A 21,569-nucleotide genomic window follows, 5' to 3' on the forward strand; every position below is an offset into this window, starting at 1 on the left:
CTTGGTGACCAAAGAACAATAATGCTTCCCTTAGGAGCATAAGAGGAGGCAGTCATTATTTTACCTTGAAAATCTTTATATATAACTCCTCATCCTAATTCCTTTTTCAAAATGTCCAGTCTAGATCTACGCTGCGAAACATAAACAACCCCCACAAACCTCTAAAACCCAGAAACAACTACTATCTGTATCACATTCTGTGTTTAACCTGTTGATTTGAAATTGTGGTGAAGTTGCCATGTTGGGTTATACTCAGCTCTTTATGCAATAAAAACTGTCCTTATACTCTGCAAATCCCTCAGCTGTATAAGTCCCCAAATCATGCTGCATGATTCTGGCTTCAACATATCACGCTTGGGAGTTTGGCAATTGTTACACTGCTGAGAAAAGGAAAAGAGTGATGTAGAGGTGAGGGCAGGTTGGAGAAGGGGAGTGAGACGGACATCAGAAATCAAAGGGACCCTGCTGCCATGTCTGGTTGCAGCAGTGGCTGCGCAGTGAGAAGAGAAAAGGAGGGAGGGAGAGAGAGAGGGGGAGGACAGAGCCGTGTCTTTCTGGCTGCGGTGCTCTGTGCAGTCGGGTCTAGGTCCCCGACTGACAGCCCAAGATTGATGGATAGAGCTTTGTATTGCACATAACATCAATTCTGTCCTGCTTTCTCTTTCATTTGGAATCTCACTCCCTCATCACTCCTCCCTTCCCCTGTCTTTTTCTCTCCTGCTCCCCTCTCTTCCCCCTCCCTCTCCTCCTCCCTCCCGCTGCTGCTCCAGGTCCGTCGCCGGTCCCTCTCTTCCGTATTAGTTTCCATGAGGCATCCTTAATGCTGACAGAGAGCGCACCGTGAGGCAGCAAGAAAGCGGGGTGAGAGGATTGCTATCTTTGTGACAGCTTCTCTGCTTGGAAGGCTGCGTGTGAGCCGGGGAACTGGACTGGACTGTGGTGTTTCGTGGAGGAGGTGGGAGAAGAGGTGGAGGAGCACGAGGGAGAACTGTGGGGCAAGCTGGACAGATGGAGGACGGCACGCAGCACCTGGGACACTGCATGGTTGACATGAAGGAGCTGAGTGCGAGTCCTGAAGGACTGAGCGCTGCTGGTGAGCTGACTCCACTGTGTTTTGTGACTGTTTGAATCTGTCTCCTCTTTCCTCTGTCCTTTCTTGTTCTACAGTCTAACTCCATAACTGCTCGTCAGTTCTAAGCATTGGTTTTCTCTACTGTTACTGCAAATGCTTCTCTAGATGATGTCTTGCTTTTGAGTATTTTCCCTGTGCAAGTGTTTGTTCTCGTGCTGCCACACACAAAGAATGAAAGTCTGTGTGCGTGTGTGTGTGTGTGTGTGTGTGTGTGTGTGTGTGTGTGTGTGTGTGTGTGTGTGTGTGTGTTTCAGGGAGAGAGCTAGGGTGGAGGTACCAGCAAAAGTGTGAGAGATTTTTAAAACCCCAGTCTTCAGTAGCCAAGTAACTGACTCCTATGCAGAATAATTACAACTCAATACCTGATGATATATAGATGCACTTGTTATGACAGATCATTATTGGTAGATAGAAATGACACTAAGTGCTATCAAGTGATGTCTTTTGTTGTCAGATATTTAAAATGTTGTTAAGCCACGACTGATCTTCGGGCCTGTCAGTCGTGTCCACAATTTAAAACTGTAGACTTTTTAAAAACTGCCTGCCTTGCTGCAGGTTTCCATTTAAGTATTCTTGTTGTGTGGTTGAATTGAAATCTCAAAAATGTTTCTCAGTTCTTTTGAGCTTCAGAATGCATGCGTGTAGTAAATAATACAAAAGTCTGCCTTATCTAGTTTTGAGCAAAATGGAATTTTGATTGAGTGACTCTGCAGAGAGAAAGTTTGAAAAGCTGTTTGTTCACATGTTTTCTTGGTGGGAGTCGGGGGGTAAAACGTCACATGTTTGCTTGCGTGTCGTGTCTCTGTCTCTGTGCACTGGTGTTCATGCATGCACGTGTATGTGTGTGTGAATTTGCATTTTTACTGCAGTCATATTCCATGTAGGCTGAATGTGCTGTCACTAATATGCACTGGCAGAGGCAAACTAGATGTCTTAGTGCCCATCACTACAGGAGAATGCTGAAGAGATTATCCATATCAGTGATGCCACAAAGCCTCCTCTCCACATTTAATACCTTTGCTTACTAAAAGGACAGACACTGCATGCGGTTGCTGCTAAGCATTTGCATTGGCATGCAAGCTAAGAACCATCATCGTCCCAATGGGAATAAGCAGATGGAACTGTACAAAGAAGGATGAAAGCGCAGTTCACGACGCCTTGCCTTCTTTGCTTTAAACCTACACTGACACACTGGTGAAGCATCTTATGTGTCCGATTGCCCATTCACACGGACATATGCAGGCATGCTCTGACGTTGCACAGTTATGCAGAGACACACACAGGGCCACACTCTCAATAGCTATGACCTGATGGCAAACCCAAGATAGGCACCTACCATAAAATCCTCTGCACAATTTTATAGATGGCATCTGACAGATGCAGGAGTGTAACGCCTCACTCTACCTTTGCTTTGTTTCCCCTGGGCGAAGCACATAATTACAGTGTTTGAACAGCAGGTTGACAACCGTGCATTATCAGTCGCAAGGTGACACAGTTTATCTCCTCTTTCTTGACAGCAGATAAAAGCGAAACCAAACTGGGTGCTGCTCGGTGCTAATTAAGGTGGGGCTGAATTGGCGTTTTACAAACTCCCAATCACAAAGGGTGAAATTATGTTATTTTAGCTATTAACTATTCATAACAGAATTTGCATACAGGAAACAGTATCGGTAATGAAAGCCGCAACATTTAATTGATTGAACTGTCTTTGCGAGACGCGTGCCGTGACCAAGCTGTCGCGGAGCGAAAGGTCCCACTCTTGTTAACCCCCCCAGACTACGTCTCTTATCAGCTTGACAGTCAAGACCTCCTCAGCGCATCCAACTGATTCACAACACTTCATTAAACGCTGGCAACAAAACCATCTGTCCCCCCCCTCCTCAATCTCCCAAAGCAGTAATGTGACGATAACTCACTCTCCCATTCAGCACCACTTGTCCTAATGGGATGCCTGTCTGTGCAAACATCAATTGAGTTACAGGTATGTAAGCCTGGCTGGTGACTGAATCATCACAGTGGATGTGCAGGTTCTGTTTAGGCAATTTAAACTACAGGACAGAGAAACGCGAGGTCGGACAAAAAGGAGTTAGGAGAAGGAAACATTGCAATTAGTGTGGGTGAACGTGTAGGAAGGGTGAGCAGAGCTGCTTGTTGGGTTGGAATCATTTGTTGAGAGAGTTATATCCCTGAAATATAATAATAATAATAATAATAATAATAATAATGGATACTTTATTGATTACTTTATTGATCCCCATGGGGAAATTACTTGTTACTTGTTATATCAAAGCCCATGCTGAGCCAGCCACATAAGTGAATTATTAATCTAACCTCAAAATTCAAAAGAAGATAATATTCAAAAATATGAACAGGATTTATTCATAGGCGTGGGCTTTTATATGTAATATCTATTCATGAAGAGGATAAGCAGAAGTGACTGTGAATGTGTACTATAGCCTCTGCAGGGCAGTTTATCAAAACTCTCTTCGGAAAAATTGTTTGATTTTCTTCGTTGAAACCATACTTGGGAATTGGAGCGGTGTCTGGTGATATTTTCTACTTCCATCTTTTGCAGACTTAGAAATAAACAGCAGAATCATCTGAATCCCCCACCCCCACCCACCAAAACCACCAACTATTTCCCACATTCACCCTTGTCCCCCTTGCGTGTTAGCGGTTATCATACAATGCAGCATGCGAGAAAGCAGGGCAATGAGAAGGGAAGCGAGTTAAATGATCATCTGTAAGACGGACCATTTAAGTCCCTGAACATTAATTAACTTTGTCATTCCTGAGGATTCACCTAGTCTGCTCACATCCTTATAAATTACCCTCTCCTCTGCCTTCAGCGTGCCTTTTTCCCTACTGATACCTTCCACAGACAGGGGGGCTGATAGATTGGAGGTACAGTGGGGCTGTGCTGTTATTTCTAGAGCCAGATGAAACTGCAGTATAGCGGGCGGGCACACCTCATTTGCTTTGGGCCCCTCTGGGAGTTACATCTGCATGTGCTGCCTGCCTGCTGCCTTGCTGAGCTTATTACCATATTCATAATGCCAGCGGATATCGATTATAAATACCACACCTGTGCCACTTTCCCCCACGTATGTATCTGCAACTTAGAGTCGTGAGCCATGTATGCTGCAGGAGTTACAATAGATATGGGCAGTGCAGGTGGCTTATCTCTCTCCATGTAATGGCTAATTATTGCGATTAGACCTTGTTTGTGTATTTGTTTTGGTCAGGCTGATTCTCCCCCAGAGGGTAATGACATGCGGCATGTTTAGTGCTGCGGGACGAGAATGAGGTCACCGTGTACATAACAGGAGTTGTGTCCTCAGGTTGCATAATTTGTCCGTTATATCTTAGATCATGTGGATATTGGGGTGATGTGACCATGTGAAAGCTTTCAGAGCTGCACTAAAACATAGTTTTACACGTTATTTATTCAGACTTTATACTGAAAAAACAAAAAAAGGAAAATGCAACTTAACATGTGTTGCCTGTCATAAAATCAAAGCATCTGGCATGATCCTTCTAAAAATACTCGACACTCTGCCTATAAGCCATGCTTTAAAATTCTGACAGCTCTGAATTCCAGTCTTCCTCCTGCTTCATTATCAAACACTTTGACTTGCTTTGCCACATGTGTCTCATGATCTGTATCCTGAACCTCTATCAGACCTAGACTCAGCTTTGCTCCTTATCTTTAATTATTTCTGCAACGACAAGCATTTTCCACTGCTTCTTACCACTCAAGATAAGTCCTACAAAGTAGCCGGGCTGTCCATGTGTCAGTCCCTTATGATAATGCTACACCGGAGACTGGACCCAACAGCTGGCACAGTGTCAGCCTACCTAGCTAAAGGGCTTTCTATTTCAGCTACGCAGCATGTCATCCTGGCTTATTAAAGTTCCATCAGCACTCATAAGGAAGTCTTAATGGTGACAACATGAGGAGACATGACCCCTGAGGAATGGGATGATGAAGATGAGAAAGTAATGTGAGAACCAGATGATGAAAGTTTATTTACAAGCATAATTGACCTGTGTTGGTGGTGTGTGTTTCCTTGCCCCGTGTGCTACAAATACTTGTCCACTTGATTAATTAGATATTTACTGCAGTTGTAACAGATATTGGACCGGGTTTGCGTAAGCTTCTACAGCCTTTTCTGACATGTATTACATCTGACAGAGCTCAGTTTATTTCACTGAGCATAAATGCTAGCAAACTGAAGGTTTATTTACAAGTTTGTTAGCATATTTATTGAATTTAGAAATGCACTTCAAATTGCTGGTAATCTTTTTTTTTTTTTTTTTTATCAAGTTACTGTGCTTGAAGCTGTCTTGGCCTCAGTAGGCAAATGACTCTCAACACGGTGCCAGATAATGCTTATGATTTCCATAATTTTCAATCTTTGGACTCATTCATTTCAAAGAATATGGTTCAAAGATTAAAAAACAGCATTTAAACGATTCATCAACATTTGACATAATTCACTGCATCTCTGTGAGCTGGGGCATTTTTTAGATTTATCTCCAGAAACAAACGCAAGAAGAAATATTACAGTAAACCTGCACTGTTACTAAGAGAATATTTGAGCCTTTATTGGACATGCTTTTTAATCAACAGTCCCAACAAACAACCATACATACAGTACGATGCAATAGTCTTGCGCCAGAACTTGTTTCTTTATAATTTGCTTTCAAGAAACCAGTTTTGAGCAATGTTTGTTTTTTCTTTCTTTTTGGCTTGTTTGTTTGAATCTAAAGGTCACGTGCTTAAGAAATAGCAAAGACTTGACTGAGAGATGCTGGTCCATCTGCTGTTCGCTGAAGGGTCATTTCTGATGAAGGGTGGCTGCCAAGAAGCAATTCTTAAGGAAGGAAAACAGGGAGAAAAGGCTGAGGTTTGCCAAATTACACGAGAATTGGACTGAAAATCAGTGGCAACAGGTCTTGCACGGAGAGATGGATGGATCCGACTTTGGTTCAAAGTACTGGCAGTATTTTTGATGGAGATCAGAGAGAGGTAAAACAGTGAGCAAAACATGGTGGAGGCTCACATGGTTTGGCCCTGCATTTCACCTAGTGGTCTTGGAGATCTTGTCAAGGTTGATGGAAGTATACGAACACAGAAAAGACTTTTATCTTGATCAGATTTTGATCCATTAAGAAATACTATCAAGAAAGGGGCTGGCTGGCAATGGCTTCATTTTTCAGCATGGCAATGATCCCAAACACACTACAAACCCCTTAAAAAGGGATATCTGGATATAAAAACACACAAGGGAACATGATCATTCACGGATCAGAGCCTGGATCCTAACAATGTGGGATCATCTTGACAGAGAACAGAACAAAAGGCAGCCAACATCCAAAGAAGAGTTCTGAATGTCCTTCAAGAAGCCTGGAGAACGATTCGTGAAGACTACTGTACTTATAGAGATTACAATAAAGCTGCTTAAGAGAGTTCAGGCTGTATTAAAGAACAGAGGCGATCATGCTGAATACTGACTTTCAAGCTTTTAACCAAGAATTGCACCACCTGTGTTTTTGGCTTATATACACTGTATAGACTTTTAATGCGTGTTTGCACATTTCAATACTGCTGCGCCTAATTCCAATTTCCCAAGCAAAATATGTAGAAATGAGAGTTTGTCTGAGACTTTTGGACAGCATTATCTATGCATTCAAAATTGTCAATAAGGCATTCTGCCTTATTAAGTAAATAGTTTTTTCTTTGCAAAGAATCCTCATTACATAAGATTACCTAAGTCGCATGGCTCCCATACATCAGTGAACATCGAGTATCCACGGCCCATTAGTGGAGTTGATGAGCCTTAGAGAGGCCAATTGTGTCCAAGCACCCCAAGAGGAGGAATTTAGCAGTTTAGTCCCCCTCTAGACTTGTTGCACCATCTTACAGGCGTTTCATCGGTTTGGTTTTTGAATGGTCATGTCAAACTGGGAAAGTGATGAATGAGAGAAAGCTTTAGTGACAGATGACTGAAGCAGTCAGTCATCGTTATTGGCGTAAAGCCTCAAGGACAATGGATACCCAGAAACTCTAGTTCTGACGTTCTCAACGATCGCTGAGTTGTTTGCATAATCTAGATGAACAGTTACATTAATCAGTGTGGCATTTGGGGAGCCTGTTGTGCTCCTACCATGTTCAAACTCTCTATAAAGCCTTTTATTTCTGATTAAAATAGTTTGTTGCCAGGAGTTCAACCCCCTTAGCGTAATTATATTGCATCTGTGCAAAGTGACTACAACTGACTCAACAATTTTGATAAATAACCAGGAAACTAAGCTAAATATTTATGCCTTGCTTTTAGTAAATATGTGAGGGTTCGCAGGTTTTTGATTCAGATTATTTTAGATTAAAAGTAGTCGGCTTGTTTTGCACTTATGCTCTTTGAAATTGTAATGAGCATATTTCCCTATTATCTAACATTGATATGATTAATTTAATAAGATGGCAAATCAAAGACTGAAATTCATGAAAAGTCATTGAAAAACAATGGTTGGAGCTCTACACCTTTTAAACTTCCACAAAATTAAACTGCAGCCGTTAATGTTTTACGTCTGTTTCCTCCTTTTTCATTGTTCTAATGTTCCCCTCTTCCTTATCTTTATCTCCCTCTCGCTCTGTTTTTATCTCAACTCCACTCTGTCTTTTTGCTGTCTCTGTCTTGCAGGTGTTATTCTAACACCCAAGCTGCCTCAGGTGGAGTTCAGCCTCGGTAAGTCCTGTTAACGCCGTAATTCAAGGGTCATTTTATTTCAAGGGGAAGCAATGAAAATGGAGACATACCACTGTTTTGGCTCGTTCGCACACATATTAGATGACGTTTGTTGCCTCTTTCCCGCCATGGAAACGCAATAAAAGTCAATGGCAATCATCCCTTTTTGCTAACATACATCCAAACTTACAGTAACTCTTGTTAAACACACACATGCTGACATTTCCATTAATGCAGATGTCAGTGAGGATCAGTGGCATATCTGCAATAAATTCTGACACACAAGTAAGGATAGAAAGGACAACAGAAGCACAGCAGAGAGAAAGCATTGAATGGTGAACTTTCACCATTCAATCTGGGGAAATGGTGGCTTCTGTGGCTCAGAATTATCTGAGCCACAGATAATTCATTGTGGCTCAAATCATGTTTCCTAAACTGGTAATAACATTTTTTGACATTCAGGATTGATTATATCTGACAAGCATCTTGACTTTGTTGTTTCTATCCTTTGATCAAAGCCACGCTACAGATGAGATGATGGATGATATATATGATCCAGGGATGTGAAGTTTCTGTTACAGGGGTCACAATAGTAAAAGTTAACATTTTAACACACATACACTCTCAAGTGTTACTTGATACCTTCTACTCTGTTTTAACAGCAAATACACATTGATGCATCATAATTTTTTTGTTGCTGGCAGTCCGATTGTCATCAGGTAATGTGTAAAAATATGTAAAGATGTAGAGACACAAAACTGGGCGCACATACAATTCAAACCACATAAAGCAAACAAAGTCAAACAAAACATTTGTACTGCTTGCTTTGATGTCTAAATGTCCATTTGATACTCGAACATTATGTTGGGGCCTTGCGCTGTGAAAGAAAAACAATTTAAATGTAAATTGTCTGCCGTGGTGGAAAATTAGAAAATACAGCTGACAGCTGACACAGTACCATGTCCATTTTTAAATGGCCTGATTGTGCGCCCCATGTACAGTACACCTATCTAATCTGTACCTGTCAAACCTATAATGGCAGTATTTAATGACATATTACATGACGTGTTTTATTTCCAATATTTGTTTCAACAAATTATTTTTAAGCTCTCGAAAGAAGTGACAGGTTGTAATAGTTTTGTTTAAAATGCTTATTGAATTTCAGGAAAACATATTTTTAACCACACTGAGGATAGTAAACAAGCAGTCGTCCGGCCTTTAAGTTTAAGGCCTTTGGGACCCCTTCTGTTTAACATCTACATGCTCCCACTGGCACAGATTATAAACAACAACAAAATAAACTATCACAGCTATGCAGATGACACACAAATATATATCACAATGTCACCAGGAGACCGAGGCCCTGTACAGGCTCTTGGTAAATGCATTGAGGAAATCAATGACTGGTTGTGCCACAATTTTCTCCAGCTAAACAAAAACAAAACTGAGGTAATAGTCTTTGGCGCCAAAGAAAAACGATTACAGGTCACCAGAGAACTTCAATCTATACATCTAAAAACCACAAACCAGGCGAGAAATTTGGGTGTAGTGATGGATGCAGACCTAAACTTAGAAAAACACATTAAGACAATAACAAAGTCAGCTTACTATCACCTCAAGAATATATCAAGGATAAAAGATCTGATGTCTCAACAGGACCTGGAAAAACTAGTCCATGCATTCATCTTTAGTAGGCTTGATTACTGTAACAGCATCTTTACAGGTCTACCTAAAAAATCAGTCAGACAACTACAGCTCATTCAGAACTCTGCTGCTCGAATCCTCACTAAGACCAAAAAAGTGGACCACATCAGTCCAGCTCTGAGGTCCTTACACTGGCTGCCTGTCCGTCAGAGGATAGACTTTAAAGTTCTGATGCTGGCCTATAAAGCTCTGAATGGTTTAGGACCAAAATACATCAATGACCTCCTGACCCAGTATGAACCATCCAGATCCCTCAGGTCATCTGGATCCGGTCTTTTATCAGTTCCCAGAGTCAGAACCAGACACGGAGAAGCTGCATTCAGCTTTTATGCTCCTTATATCTGGAACAAACTCCCAGAAAGCCTCAGATCAGCTGAAACACTCAGTTTATTTAAATCCAGGTTGAAGACTCACCTGTTCTCAGCTGCATTTGAATAAAGCACCAAATCCACACTTTAAGCTTAAATTTCAAAACTTACACTTTAACTACTGATTTTATCTACTGTTCTGATTTTATCTGTTTTGATTTTATATACTGTTGTTTGTTGTTTGTTTGTTAATTAGTTAGTTAGTTTATTTGCTTGTTTTAATCAATTTTAAATCATGCTTTTTATTTGTTCTTGTTTCTAATGTCTCTGTAAAGCACTTTGAATCACCTTGTTGTTGAATTGTGCTATACAAATAAACTTGCCTTGCCTTGCCTTGCCTTGCCTTGCCTTGCCTTGCCTTGCCTTGCCTTGCCTTGCCTTGCCTTGTTTGATGAGGACCCGTTGATGTCACAACTTGTGCAGGATAGTACAAGATATTAGTCTCTCAGTCTGCTCTACTAGTAAAGTGTCTGTTGTGCGAGAAATTTCTTTTGAAATATTTCGCTAACATTGTGAAAACAAAAGTTTGGGGGTTTTTTGTAACCCTAATCACAGCTTCACGGTCTACGACATTCAGTTTCTAGTAAATTCCAACGCTTCAGTATTGCTTGGTCTGTGATTTTAGTCTGTTGTTATGCAGTTACTAGGCATAGTGATGATGTAATAATATAACATGCATAATAACAGTTTTGTGTTGAACTCATTGCTGTGAAATTGAAAGCTATTGTAAGGGCATAAAGGCTACAACCAGATCTATTTAGCCATTTGGTAGGTTTTTGTCAGGCAACATGATGACATCACAATAACAACCTTCAGGTTTGATAGGCTCAACTCAAGAAATAGCACTAATACACAAGAGGAGTCATCTCAAGACACAAGAAGAGAATCCAGAACAATCTGGCAATGTCCTATGAGGAAGCACTTGGTGAGAGTGGGAAGGAAGAACTGAAGAGAAAAAGGAGCATAGGGAGACATGGACACACCATGTAGTTACGTTGCTAAAACCTACCAGGTTGCCAGTTCTGTGCCCTGAGTGTTGAACAATGCACAGAGCAGTTGATGGTCTGGGACAGATGTCTTCTTATTCCTGAATCAGTTAGTTTTAGGTTTAGATGTAGGAGGCAGGACTCATGGCACACACAAGCTTACTGTAAATTCTCTGTGCTATTCACTCATGGGCTTCAAGACCTAAAGCAGGGTAAAAAGAGAGTTTTATGTCTGATCTAAATGATTTAGACATTTGTGTTCTCACATACTGCTCTTTCTGGCAATGTTAAAAAAAAAAAAAAAAAAGCTCAGGGCTGCAGTGTGTTTGTAAAAATACCATTTGTTTCTGTTTTTACCCCCAGAGGCTTTGCACATTCGAACAGTACATCTAACACGCCAGAAAGGGAATGTGGGCCCTAGCTAACCGTGCAGCATATTTTAAATACAGTGGACCTGGTTGTGCAAAATATTTATGACACAGAAACAAAGAAGTATTCAAAAACAGCTTCATCAAAACAGCTGACAAGGACTCAGAATCTGACAGTGAACTAATCAACGGCTAAGATCCTAAAATATTTACCGAAAAGCAAAAGAAATGAAAGGTAAATGAAAACACATCAAAGGAAGACAGAGCACATCTCGAGTTCCAGGGAAGGCTGTTTCTGTAACCACGAGTACAAAATAAAAGGTAAATTCTTCAGATTTTAAATGATCAGTGCAGACCAACACTAGATCACTCAAGTGTTTTGATTGATCATAGCTTTCAGGCTTGTTGGGAACACTTTGTGAAGCAAGAAAACTTCAATGCAGTGATATGAGAGTGGATCATCCCTTTTAAACTGGGACTAAATTCTGTAAATGAACCATATATTTAGTAGAATAATTTATAAATGGATCTGTGAGCAGCACTAAATTGTCCCAGTTACTTAGTGTGGTGTTAATATGAATAAGGTCATAGTAATGATTAAATGGTCATTTCCGGTTTAAAAACTGCGTAAATAAATATTTATATTTGTGATATTTTATCTACTTGGGCTTGGGACTTGAGTGAAGACCTAAGTATCTCTGTTTTGTTAGTCCCTGTTAAAACTACAACACTAAAACACATTTTTCTCCCAGTTTTCCTTCCTTAAGAATGGCTTCAGTTGGTACCCTTCACCTGAGCTCATTTCTGGTGAGGCTTTGGTAGCAGTGGATGGACGGGCTGACAGGCCAGATGCATCTCTCAGCTCTTCTGTGGAGCCTTTGCTTTGTCCTCTTTCTTAAGAACAGGAAAAAAATATGCGCTTTTGTGACAATAACAAAGAATGTAACGATACAAAATTGGTTCTTTGTTAAACTGTCCTTATGTGTGGCCAACCACACTGATTCATACCTTGAGTTAGGAGCCTTTTTATGCTTGAGTGATTCATAGGTCAGGGTTAAGTGGCTTAATGAATCCATAAAAAAGCATTCTTATAAAAATGGTCAGGCACAGGAACAAAGGTTGAAGAAGCAGCCAGTGTCTGAAGAAAACCTTTGACTTTCAGAAAGCCTGGGAACAATTACTCATAAACTCTTCAAAAATGACAGTAAAGTCTTGCTCCTTGTGGGGAAAAAGCAACGTACTTTTCCACAGTGGTGTATGTCAAGATTTTACCATCTCAGCTTTGAGCAGATTTTTCCAACCTAATATAGGAAGGACATTCATTGGTGTTTGCCTTGGTTTTGACATCATGCCGTAACATCCAGCGTGAAGAATCCTTTCTACTGTAAACAAACAAGCTCGCAGAAAAAATTGTAAGGTGTGCCTATTTCTGTCTCTAGAAGTGCAAGCAAATTTAAAACTCTGACTTCTGTGGTTTAGTACAAAGAGAGTGAACCACATTTTTATTCCATTTATTTCTGTTTTATGAATGGTTAATTATTTAGCTTGTTGTGAAGCCAGAACCTCCGCTCCACCTCAGAAACCTAGATTGCTAGCAGGGGAACAGAGGTCTCTTTTTAGGAACGTTAGTCCCTCATTTGTACACTGACTGCACTTACATTTTAAATTAGAGGCAGCAGCTCTTTGATACTCTCTACATGAGAGATCGCTGTGTTATGATTTCAAACATGCTGTCTGCTCTGTGTCCAAGTAGGCAGTTTGTTGCCCCTAAGATTCATGTGAATTCTTCTCTTATTTTGCAAGTAATGCAATTTTTCTTCTTAAATTGAATTTGTGATCCTCTTAACAGTGTTTGATCTGAAACATTTACCAGACAGAGTGCCTAAAATACATCTGCATCATTATTCAAACTAGACGTTTTGCATGCAAATAGCATTTTACATAAATATCCACAAGCAGCAGGTACCTATTTCTTGTGAATGGCACCTTGACAAATGCACTTTGAATTATAAATAATTGAATTAAAACTGAAGGGTTTATTCCCATTTCAAATTTCAAATTAGAGGCATAATGCTCAAGTCTGATTTAATATCGTGTGCTTATCGCGGTTCTATAGATTCACACGAGCGATAAGCATCCCTACGCAGCAGGTTAAGGACTTTTATCACAACTCGACGGCCTTTATCTTCCCTTCATTTCTCCTAGATCGAGTCGCAAACAGGTGTGCGAAGCCGTGGCACGTGCAAATAACGTTGTCAAATTAATTGAAGCGTTGAAATAATTATCACGATGAGTAAGAGTCTTCTGAAGATGAGCATATATTTGTCTCATGCGGCAACTCCCAGGGCTCCCCTCTCGATTAAATGGAATTTAGATTCGTTGTGGGGTCACAGAGGCTTGCTGCATTAAAACTCATTTCCAGCAAATTCATCTTGAAAGAGCTCAGCATATTCCAATCACACAAAATAAATACAGCATAGTAATTGAAGCCTCCGAGGATGGGCAAACATTATTACTCCAATTGCTCAATTGTTATGGTGATTTAAGAATCAGTCCCAGTATACTTTGGCAGTTGAGTTGCTTGACTAAAATTGTTGAATTAATTTTCACCTAAGCTAAGGCAGGCAATTCACTAATAAATGACCACAAAAAAAAAGTCTTTGAATGTGATGTGCTGGAAAGCACTCACTCTTTTTCCCCCCTCTGCTTTGCAATTCATTATTTGAACCACTTTAATAGACCATACTCCTCTTTCCTCCATCCATGTCCTTCATTATCTCCCCTCTCACTCAGGCTTCCTTCCTCAAACTCTAAATGTGTCTCTGAGGGAATCTCTTGTCCTTTCCCTCTGCCATTCGCTCTATTTCCCTTTCCTGCCCCTGCCCAGCATCATAATGGCGCTGACCTTAGAGGGTCACTTGAAGTGTCATATCCCTGTAAGAGAGCCAGCCTGGTGATGCATGGTTGGGCACCTATTCCCATTTCAATCACCAAACTGGCTGGGGTTAACTGTGCGGCGGGGTAGGGAAGATATGTCTGGCCAGTCAAATATATGTCTCCTGAGATGACTGATAGGGACAGTCAGCAACTTATCTGCAGTGTCCCTTCACAGGGCTCGTGCGTACAATCGCTTTAGAAGGGAGCTTTCCTTCTTTTATCGTGTTTCAAAGTAAAAAAAAACCCCAAACATCTCTTTAGACACAACAGAGCCCAAATCAAGGAACACAGAAGCCACTTTGCATGAGTACCCATGTATATGTATATATAAACTAATTTCCTACATGGCACACAAACTCCTCAGCTTGAGCTTTCTTCCTGCTAAAGCAGATGCAAGACCCTCTTTAATGTGAGTCCAAAAGCCCTGGCACCGAAATCTCGAAGAGTAAAGGGAAATGTGAAATTAAAATAACCCCTAGGAGATAACGCATACACATGCTCTGCTGCTAAAAGATATCCTACCACCTTCTCGCAGCCCTTTCTAAAATACTACCACTAAAGAAATCAGAGGGTATAAATGTTGCTGAATGTTATTATCTAAAGTACTCTTTGGAGTCACAACTCCTTCATTATCTGCTCAACATGACACTCTTTGCACGATCAATGTCTGGCATGTTTCAAATTTTACATTTTTTCTTCAATCTGATATTTATTTGTCAAAACATCACAAATGCTTTTTTATGGTTTTATCTTTGAATGCTAGTTTATCTCTGTCAATTTTCAATTCAGTTTCAATTCAGTTATTTTTATATAGCAACAAATCACCCTAAGCAACCACTTGACAACAGTGGGAAGTAAAAACTCCCTTTTAACAGGAAGAAACCTGGAGGTGAGGAAGATAGGACAAAAGATACGCTGTGAAGGAGAGCCAGAGATTAATAATAACTAATGATTGAATGCAAGAGTGCTGTATAAACAAATAGTGATTGAAAAGAGGTGAGTGAAGGGGAAGCAGTGCATCATGGGAAGCCCCCAGCAGCCTAGGCCTATGGCAGCATGAATTCAACTTCGAATTTAACAGGGTGCCGATGAAGAGAAGCCAATTTGGGATAAATATGCTCTACTTTTATTATTAATAGTAGAAGTAGTAGTAACATTATGTCACGGCCTGGGGGATCGGCGAGACGCTGATCGGCCTTTTTCTTTCTTTTCTCTCTCTCGCGCTCTCTCTCTCCTCCTCTCTGTCGCCGGGGCGGAACTCATTGTGGGTTCACGCCCTCGGCCCACACCCACGGAAAAGAACACACCTGATGCCCATCAAGGTGAACGGCATTTAAGCCAGGAGGTGACTGCTGGTCTTCGCTGGATCGTTGTCTACCACGCGTCAGTGAGAGTCAAGCTACAGCTCAAGATAAGTCAAGTGTCTTTTGTGAATAACGCACTCATTCCTGGTTCCTCATCTACAGACCCCCTGGATAACCTTTCCCGTGTGAATCTGTGTGTCAAACGTGAAGAAAGGAACTGCAGTCGTGTATGTGGAGAGTTGGAGAGCGAGTGATTCCCCCCTTGGATTTCCCTGGAGCCCCGTCCCTCACATTGTTGTATATAGCACTACCCAGCACTCTCTGTATATACACCTGGGGAACTCTGTAAATAAATCCTTGTGTTCAGCTGATTCAGGACTCCCGTGTTTGAGTCCCCTGCATTGAACCTTAACATAACGATCCAGCCAGAATATGGACTCAGCGGACTCTGCCGCCCAGCAACGCGTCCTCACGGCCGAGGAGGTTTTGGAACGTTGACCCAAATAACAATTTAGTTTAGACAGTTGCGGAGGACATATGAAACTGACGAGGCTAAGATTGCCTTTTTTGTCCAGTTCTTACGCGGACCAGCTTTAAACTGGGCTCAAGCTGTTTTGAGAACTGACGCCAGCATCTCGTACCAGGTGTTTGAGAGAGGTACTGGCGCCGATGCAGCTGCTCACTGTTTACTAAATCTTAAGCATGGAAGACGAAGTATGGCGGAATACTCCATTGAGTTCTGAACGTTGGCCGAAGAGACCGGGTGGGGGCAGCCAGCATTGATAAGTACTTTGTTGAACGTGTGTGATGAGTTAACGGGCGCACTAGGCGCGGCGAAGCATCATCGGGTGGAAACGCCACGAGTGGCGGAAGAGATTCGGAGTCGCACAACATGGAGAGTGAGCAACCTATGCAGCTGGGCCGTTCTCGCCTTTCACCCGAGGAACGGCACCATCGGTCGAGGGCCCGTGAGTGTTTTTATTGTTGCCAATGCTTGCCCGTCTCTGCCAAAAGGCCGTGCCCACCAGTAGAGAGGAGAATACGGGTGGGCAAGGTCTCTAGTTCACAGTCTCCTCCATGGCTCATGCTAGCAGCTAAATTAACGGTGCAGCTTCAGGTCCACCCTCTTAAGGCTCTAATCGATTCAGGGGCGGAACAAAACTTTATTGACGCTTCGCTGGCCCGATGATTAAATCTGAACTCCGAGCCACAGTCTCTCCAAGTCACCGCCCTCAGTGGCCAGCGGCTTCCTAACATCACTCATATCACTGAGCCCGTTTTACTGACTCTCTCTGACAATCATTCCGAGACTATACAGCTGTATGTGTTTCAAGCTCCTCTCACGCCGCTAGTTGTGGGTTACCCTTGGTTGCATCAACATAACCCTGTTATCGATTGGAAAAAGGAGAGCATTGTGGGGTGGGGGGAAGATTGTCACATGTCCTGTCTTAAAGCTGCCACCCCCTCTTCCGAACCGCTAACCTATTCTTCTCTCTCCGAGCCGCCGGACCTCTCCTCCGTGCCACCCGTTTACCATGATCTCAAACAAGTGTTTTTCAAGGATAGAGCACGCTCGCTTCCTCCGCATCGGCCGTATGACTGCGGCATTGATCTTCTTTCAGGCGCACCTCTCCCTACCAGCCGCCTATACAGTCTGTCTCAGCCCGAACGTGAAAGTATGGAAAAATACATCAACGAATCACCCACCGCAGGTCTCATTCGCCCCTCGTCATCTCCTGTGGCCGCTGGCTTCTTCTTCGTTGCCAAGAAAGACAAGAACTTATGACCTTGTATTGATTATCGGGGCCTTAACAACATCACAGTGAAGAATAAATATCCACTCCCTCTGTTAAATTCTGCCTTCGAGCTCCTTCAGGGGGCCACCATCTTCACTAAGCTGGACCTGCGCAACGCCTACCATCTGGTAAGAATAAGGGAGGGGGATGAATGGAAAACAGCCTTTAACACTCACCTTGGTCATTTTGACCTTGGTCATGCTGTTTGGTCTCACCAATGCCCCAGCTATTTTTCAGGCCCTGGTAAACGACATACTCCGGGACTTCATTAACCACTTCGTCTTCGTTTATCTAATTTTTATCGCCGTTTCATCTGCAACTATAGCCAGCTCGCTCTACCCCTGACTCATCTCACCTCACCCAAGGTTCCCTTCCGCTGTGATGAACCGGCTCACCAGGCTTTCTCTTGCCTGAAGGAGCACTTTGCCTCTGCACCCATCCTCATCCAACCCGATCTCAGTCAACCCTTCATCATAGAGGTGGACGCCTCGGACGCAGGAGTGGGGGCGGTGTTCTCCCAGCGACAAGGCGGTAAGCTTTATCCTTGTGCTTAATTCTCTCATCGTCTCTCTCCTGCAGAGAAAAATTATGATGTGGGGAACCAAGAGCGATTGGCCATCAAGCTGGCCCTAGAGGAGTGGCATCACTGGTTGGAGGGAACTGCCCAACCGTTCGTGGTTTGGACGAACCACAAAAACTTGGAATACATCCGGTCCGCGAAACGACTCAACGCCAGGCAAGCCAGGTGGGCTCTGTTTCTCACCAGATTCCAATTCACAATCACCTACAGACCCGGCTCTCGTAATGTCAAACCCGATGCCCTCTCACGTGAATTTGCCGCCTCCGAAGACGCTGCCCAGGACGCCCCCATTCTTCCTTCCAGGTGTGTTGCCGGGGCCCTAGCCTGGGAGATTGAGTCAGCTATTCGAGAGGCCCAGCGAACGGAACTGGACCCTGGTACAGGTCCCCCGGGCCTACTCTTTGTTCCCTCTACTGTCAGATCACGAGTTTTGCATTGGACTCACACGGCCAAGTTCACCTGCCACCCTGGGGTCCACTGCACCATTGCCTTCCTCCAACGGTTCGCCTGGTGGCCGTCTTTAGCTAAGGACCACGTCAGTCAGCCAGCCTCCGGCCTACTCCAACCTCTACCAACCCCTGGCCGCCCATGGTCACACATTGCAATGGACTTCATCACAGGCCTCCCCTCCTTACTATCATTGATCGTTTTTTGAAAGCTGCTCACTTTGTCGCCCTTCCCAAGCTCCCCACTGCTTTAGAGACAGCTCGACTCCTGACTAACCATGTGTTTCGCCTTCATGGGATCCCCACGGACATTGTCTCTGACAGGGGGCCACAGTTCACTTCACGGGTCTGGAAAGAATTCTGCAATGCCCTCGGAGCGCAGGTCAGTCTCTCCTCTGGTTTCCACCCTCGGACTAACGGCCAGACAGAACGGGCCAATCAGGAACTCGAGGCGGCCCTCCGGTGCTTGGCATCCACCAATCAGACAACTTGGAGTGAGCAACTCCCGTGGGTTAAGTATGCCCACAACAGTCTTACCTCCTCAGCCACCGGGCCGCCCTTCTTTGCACAGCTGATCGCAATAAGCGCCTGGCGGACCGTCACCGGACCCCCGCACCTGCCTACACCCCAGGACAAAAGGTTTGGCTATCTACCAGATTTGTTCCGCTCCGGGCTGAGTCAAAGAAACTGTCTCCCACCTTCATTGGTCCGTTTGTTATAGACTCTCTGGTTAACCCGGTTTCTGTCAGTCTCAGATTGCCCCGAAATATGCGGATCCATAGCGTGTTTCATGTGTCTCAAGTTAAACCCTGCCTGTCCAGTCCTTTGTGCCCTCCTTCCAGGCCCCCGCAACCCGCCTGGGTCATCGATGGCCACCCGGCTTTCACTGTCTCTCGGATCATGGACGTCAAGTGCCGGGCGTAGCCTGCAGTATTTGGTGGACTGGGAGGGCTACTTTTATTATTAATAGTAGAAGTAGTAGTAACATTATGTCACGGCCTGGGGGATCGGCGAGACGCTGATCGGCCTTTTTCTTTCTTTTCTCTCTCTCGTGCTCTCTCTCTCCTCCTCTCTGTCGCCGGGGCGGAACTCATTGTGGGTTCACGCCCTCGGCCCACACCCACGGAAAAGAACACACCTGATGCCCATCAAGGTGAACGGCATTTAAGCCAGGAGGTGACTGCTGGTCTTCGCTGGATCGTTGTCTACCACGCGTCAGTGAGAGTCAAGCTACAGCTCAAGATAAGTCAAGTGTCTTTTGTGAATATCGCACTTATTCCTGGTTCCTCATCTACAGACCCCCTGGATAACCTTTCCCGTGTGAATCTGTGTGTCAAATGTGAAGAAGGGAACTGCAGTCGTGTATGTGGAGAGTTGGAGAGCGAGTGATTCCCCCTTGGATTTCCCTGGAGCCCCGTCCCTCACATTGTTGTATATAGCACTGCCCATCACTCTCTGTATATACACCTGGGGAACTCTGTAAATAAATCCTTGTGTTCAGCTGATTCAGGAGTCCCACGTTTGAGTCCCCTGCATTGAACCTTAACACATTAAATCTAATTTCTTCTTGGCTTAAAACTTAAAATGAGAGAATGTTTGTTTCTCAGTTTGAATATTTGATGTTTTTTCTTCTACTATGTTTACATTCTGCAGCATCCACAGCTTCTTTGCCTTTTTGGAAACCAGGTTGCAATGGCAAATAGTTAACATTAATCCAAGGTTCTATATTCAGTGTGAGCGCCCACATCATGACAAGTTGATTGATTGATATAAGCACAGTGGAACGGTGCACCGGCACCTCTGTCAGCTAAACCTTCCTGCAGGTTCTCTGCATTCATGTGGTGCTTTCTCTCTGCCTGCCTACCAAACAGATATGTAATTGTAACAGAAAGTTGTCTTTTTCTTGTTTGGTTTATCTTGAGTTTTACAGTTTAATTTAACTGCCATTTCTTAATGACATTTCAGACAATGGAAACTTCTCACTGGAAGCACTTTGATCTAACCTTCTCTTGTTTTGTAGCTGCCAATTAGTTTTATTTCTTTTTTTAGATCCACAGTCAGCTGCTTGAATAAACCCCATGGTTTTTGGTTGTTACCACAATACCCTTGAAGTGTCACTCTTAGACTTTCTATTCTGTTGTGTCCTTCAATTAACAAAAGAAGAATAATTTCACATCAGCATTTAAAGAAGCCCTACTGGAATTGTTTTATTTATTAACTGTTGTTTTTTTTTAGCCTAGACAAGCTCAAAAATTCATAAAATTATTTACATTCGTCAGGTCTGATGAAAAATTACATATTTTAATTGTGTCACACATGTGGGGCAAAATTGCTCTGGAGAGCCACCTATGAGTTGTTAAATGAAGCCATTTCCTGAGCCATATTAAATTGTGCAGCTTTTGAGTTTTCATGAGAGGGCGTGGCCGTGACGCCACAGCGAATTTTGATCATTTACATTTGCTCTCATTCCCACAGATGTTTGGTTCAATCTGGACCAAACTTCTCTGCCCCAAACACATTTTAACTGCCATATTTGACACTGGTGACAGCGCCACCTAGTGGGAACAGGAAATGTCATGTTTTACACTTTGGGATACAGCGTAGAGGTGGATGACCCCAGCAACCTCAAATTTGTCCAGGAAAGCCTGAAGGAGTTGGTCTTGTGTTACATTGAAAACTGTAACACAAAACTGTCTGTTGCTGGCAGGACGATGAATTTCAATGTTCCACCATGAAGAACAAAACTGCTGTAACTCAAAGAAATCCTGTCCAACCGCTGCCAAACTTCGCAGACATGATAAGAGTCCCACCCTGAACACACTGATAGCGCCACCTAGAGTCAACACGAAATGTCATGTCTTATACTTGCATGTGCTGCTCTTCACAGGTTGAGCACATCCACCTCAAAAGTGGTGAGAATAACCATCAGGACATTATGATGCTTCAGTGTGAAAATTGTGAGTTTATATTGAACGGCACACTCTGGTGGTATGGCGATTCACCATGAAACAGGAAGTAATTTTGAGGGACTTGGAAAACTCAAAAACTCATTAAATCTAGCACCGAGCTCCATTGTGATGATTTAGCTCACAGAAGTAGCACCCAGTGTGGTCTTCTGCTGCTGTAGCTTATCTATTTTTATCTATCTATGTTGTGCATTCAGAGATGCTCTTCTGCCACCTTTGGTCATATCATTTGG

General features: G+C 43.0%; 1 protein-coding gene across 2 annotated transcripts in view; it reads left to right on the plus strand.

The window, feature by feature from the left end:
* The first annotated feature begins 774 nt into the window (after nt 1-774).
* Nucleotides 775-21,569, plus strand: part of inpp4b (inositol polyphosphate-4-phosphatase type II B) — a 190,901-nt gene continuing 170,106 nt past the window's right edge. The window contains exons 1-2 of one of the 2 annotated variants that reach the window (XM_085409653.1): nt 775-1,093; nt 7,837-7,881. In XM_085409653.1, coding sequence (XP_085265779.1) covers nt 1,009-1,093; nt 7,837-7,881 — 130 coding nt within the window. In that variant the 5' untranslated portion in view covers nt 775-1,008. The remainder of the gene's footprint in view (nt 1,094-7,836; nt 7,882-21,569) is intronic. The other variant, XM_085409654.1, reaches the window with a different exon arrangement.

This window comes from Rhamphochromis longiceps, linkage group LG6, assembly GCF_057381845.1.
Source record: "Rhamphochromis longiceps isolate RC_006_pf linkage group LG6, R_longiceps_female_GT1.1, whole genome shotgun sequence".
NCBI lineage: Eukaryota > Metazoa > Chordata > Actinopteri > Cichliformes > Cichlidae > Rhamphochromis > Rhamphochromis longiceps.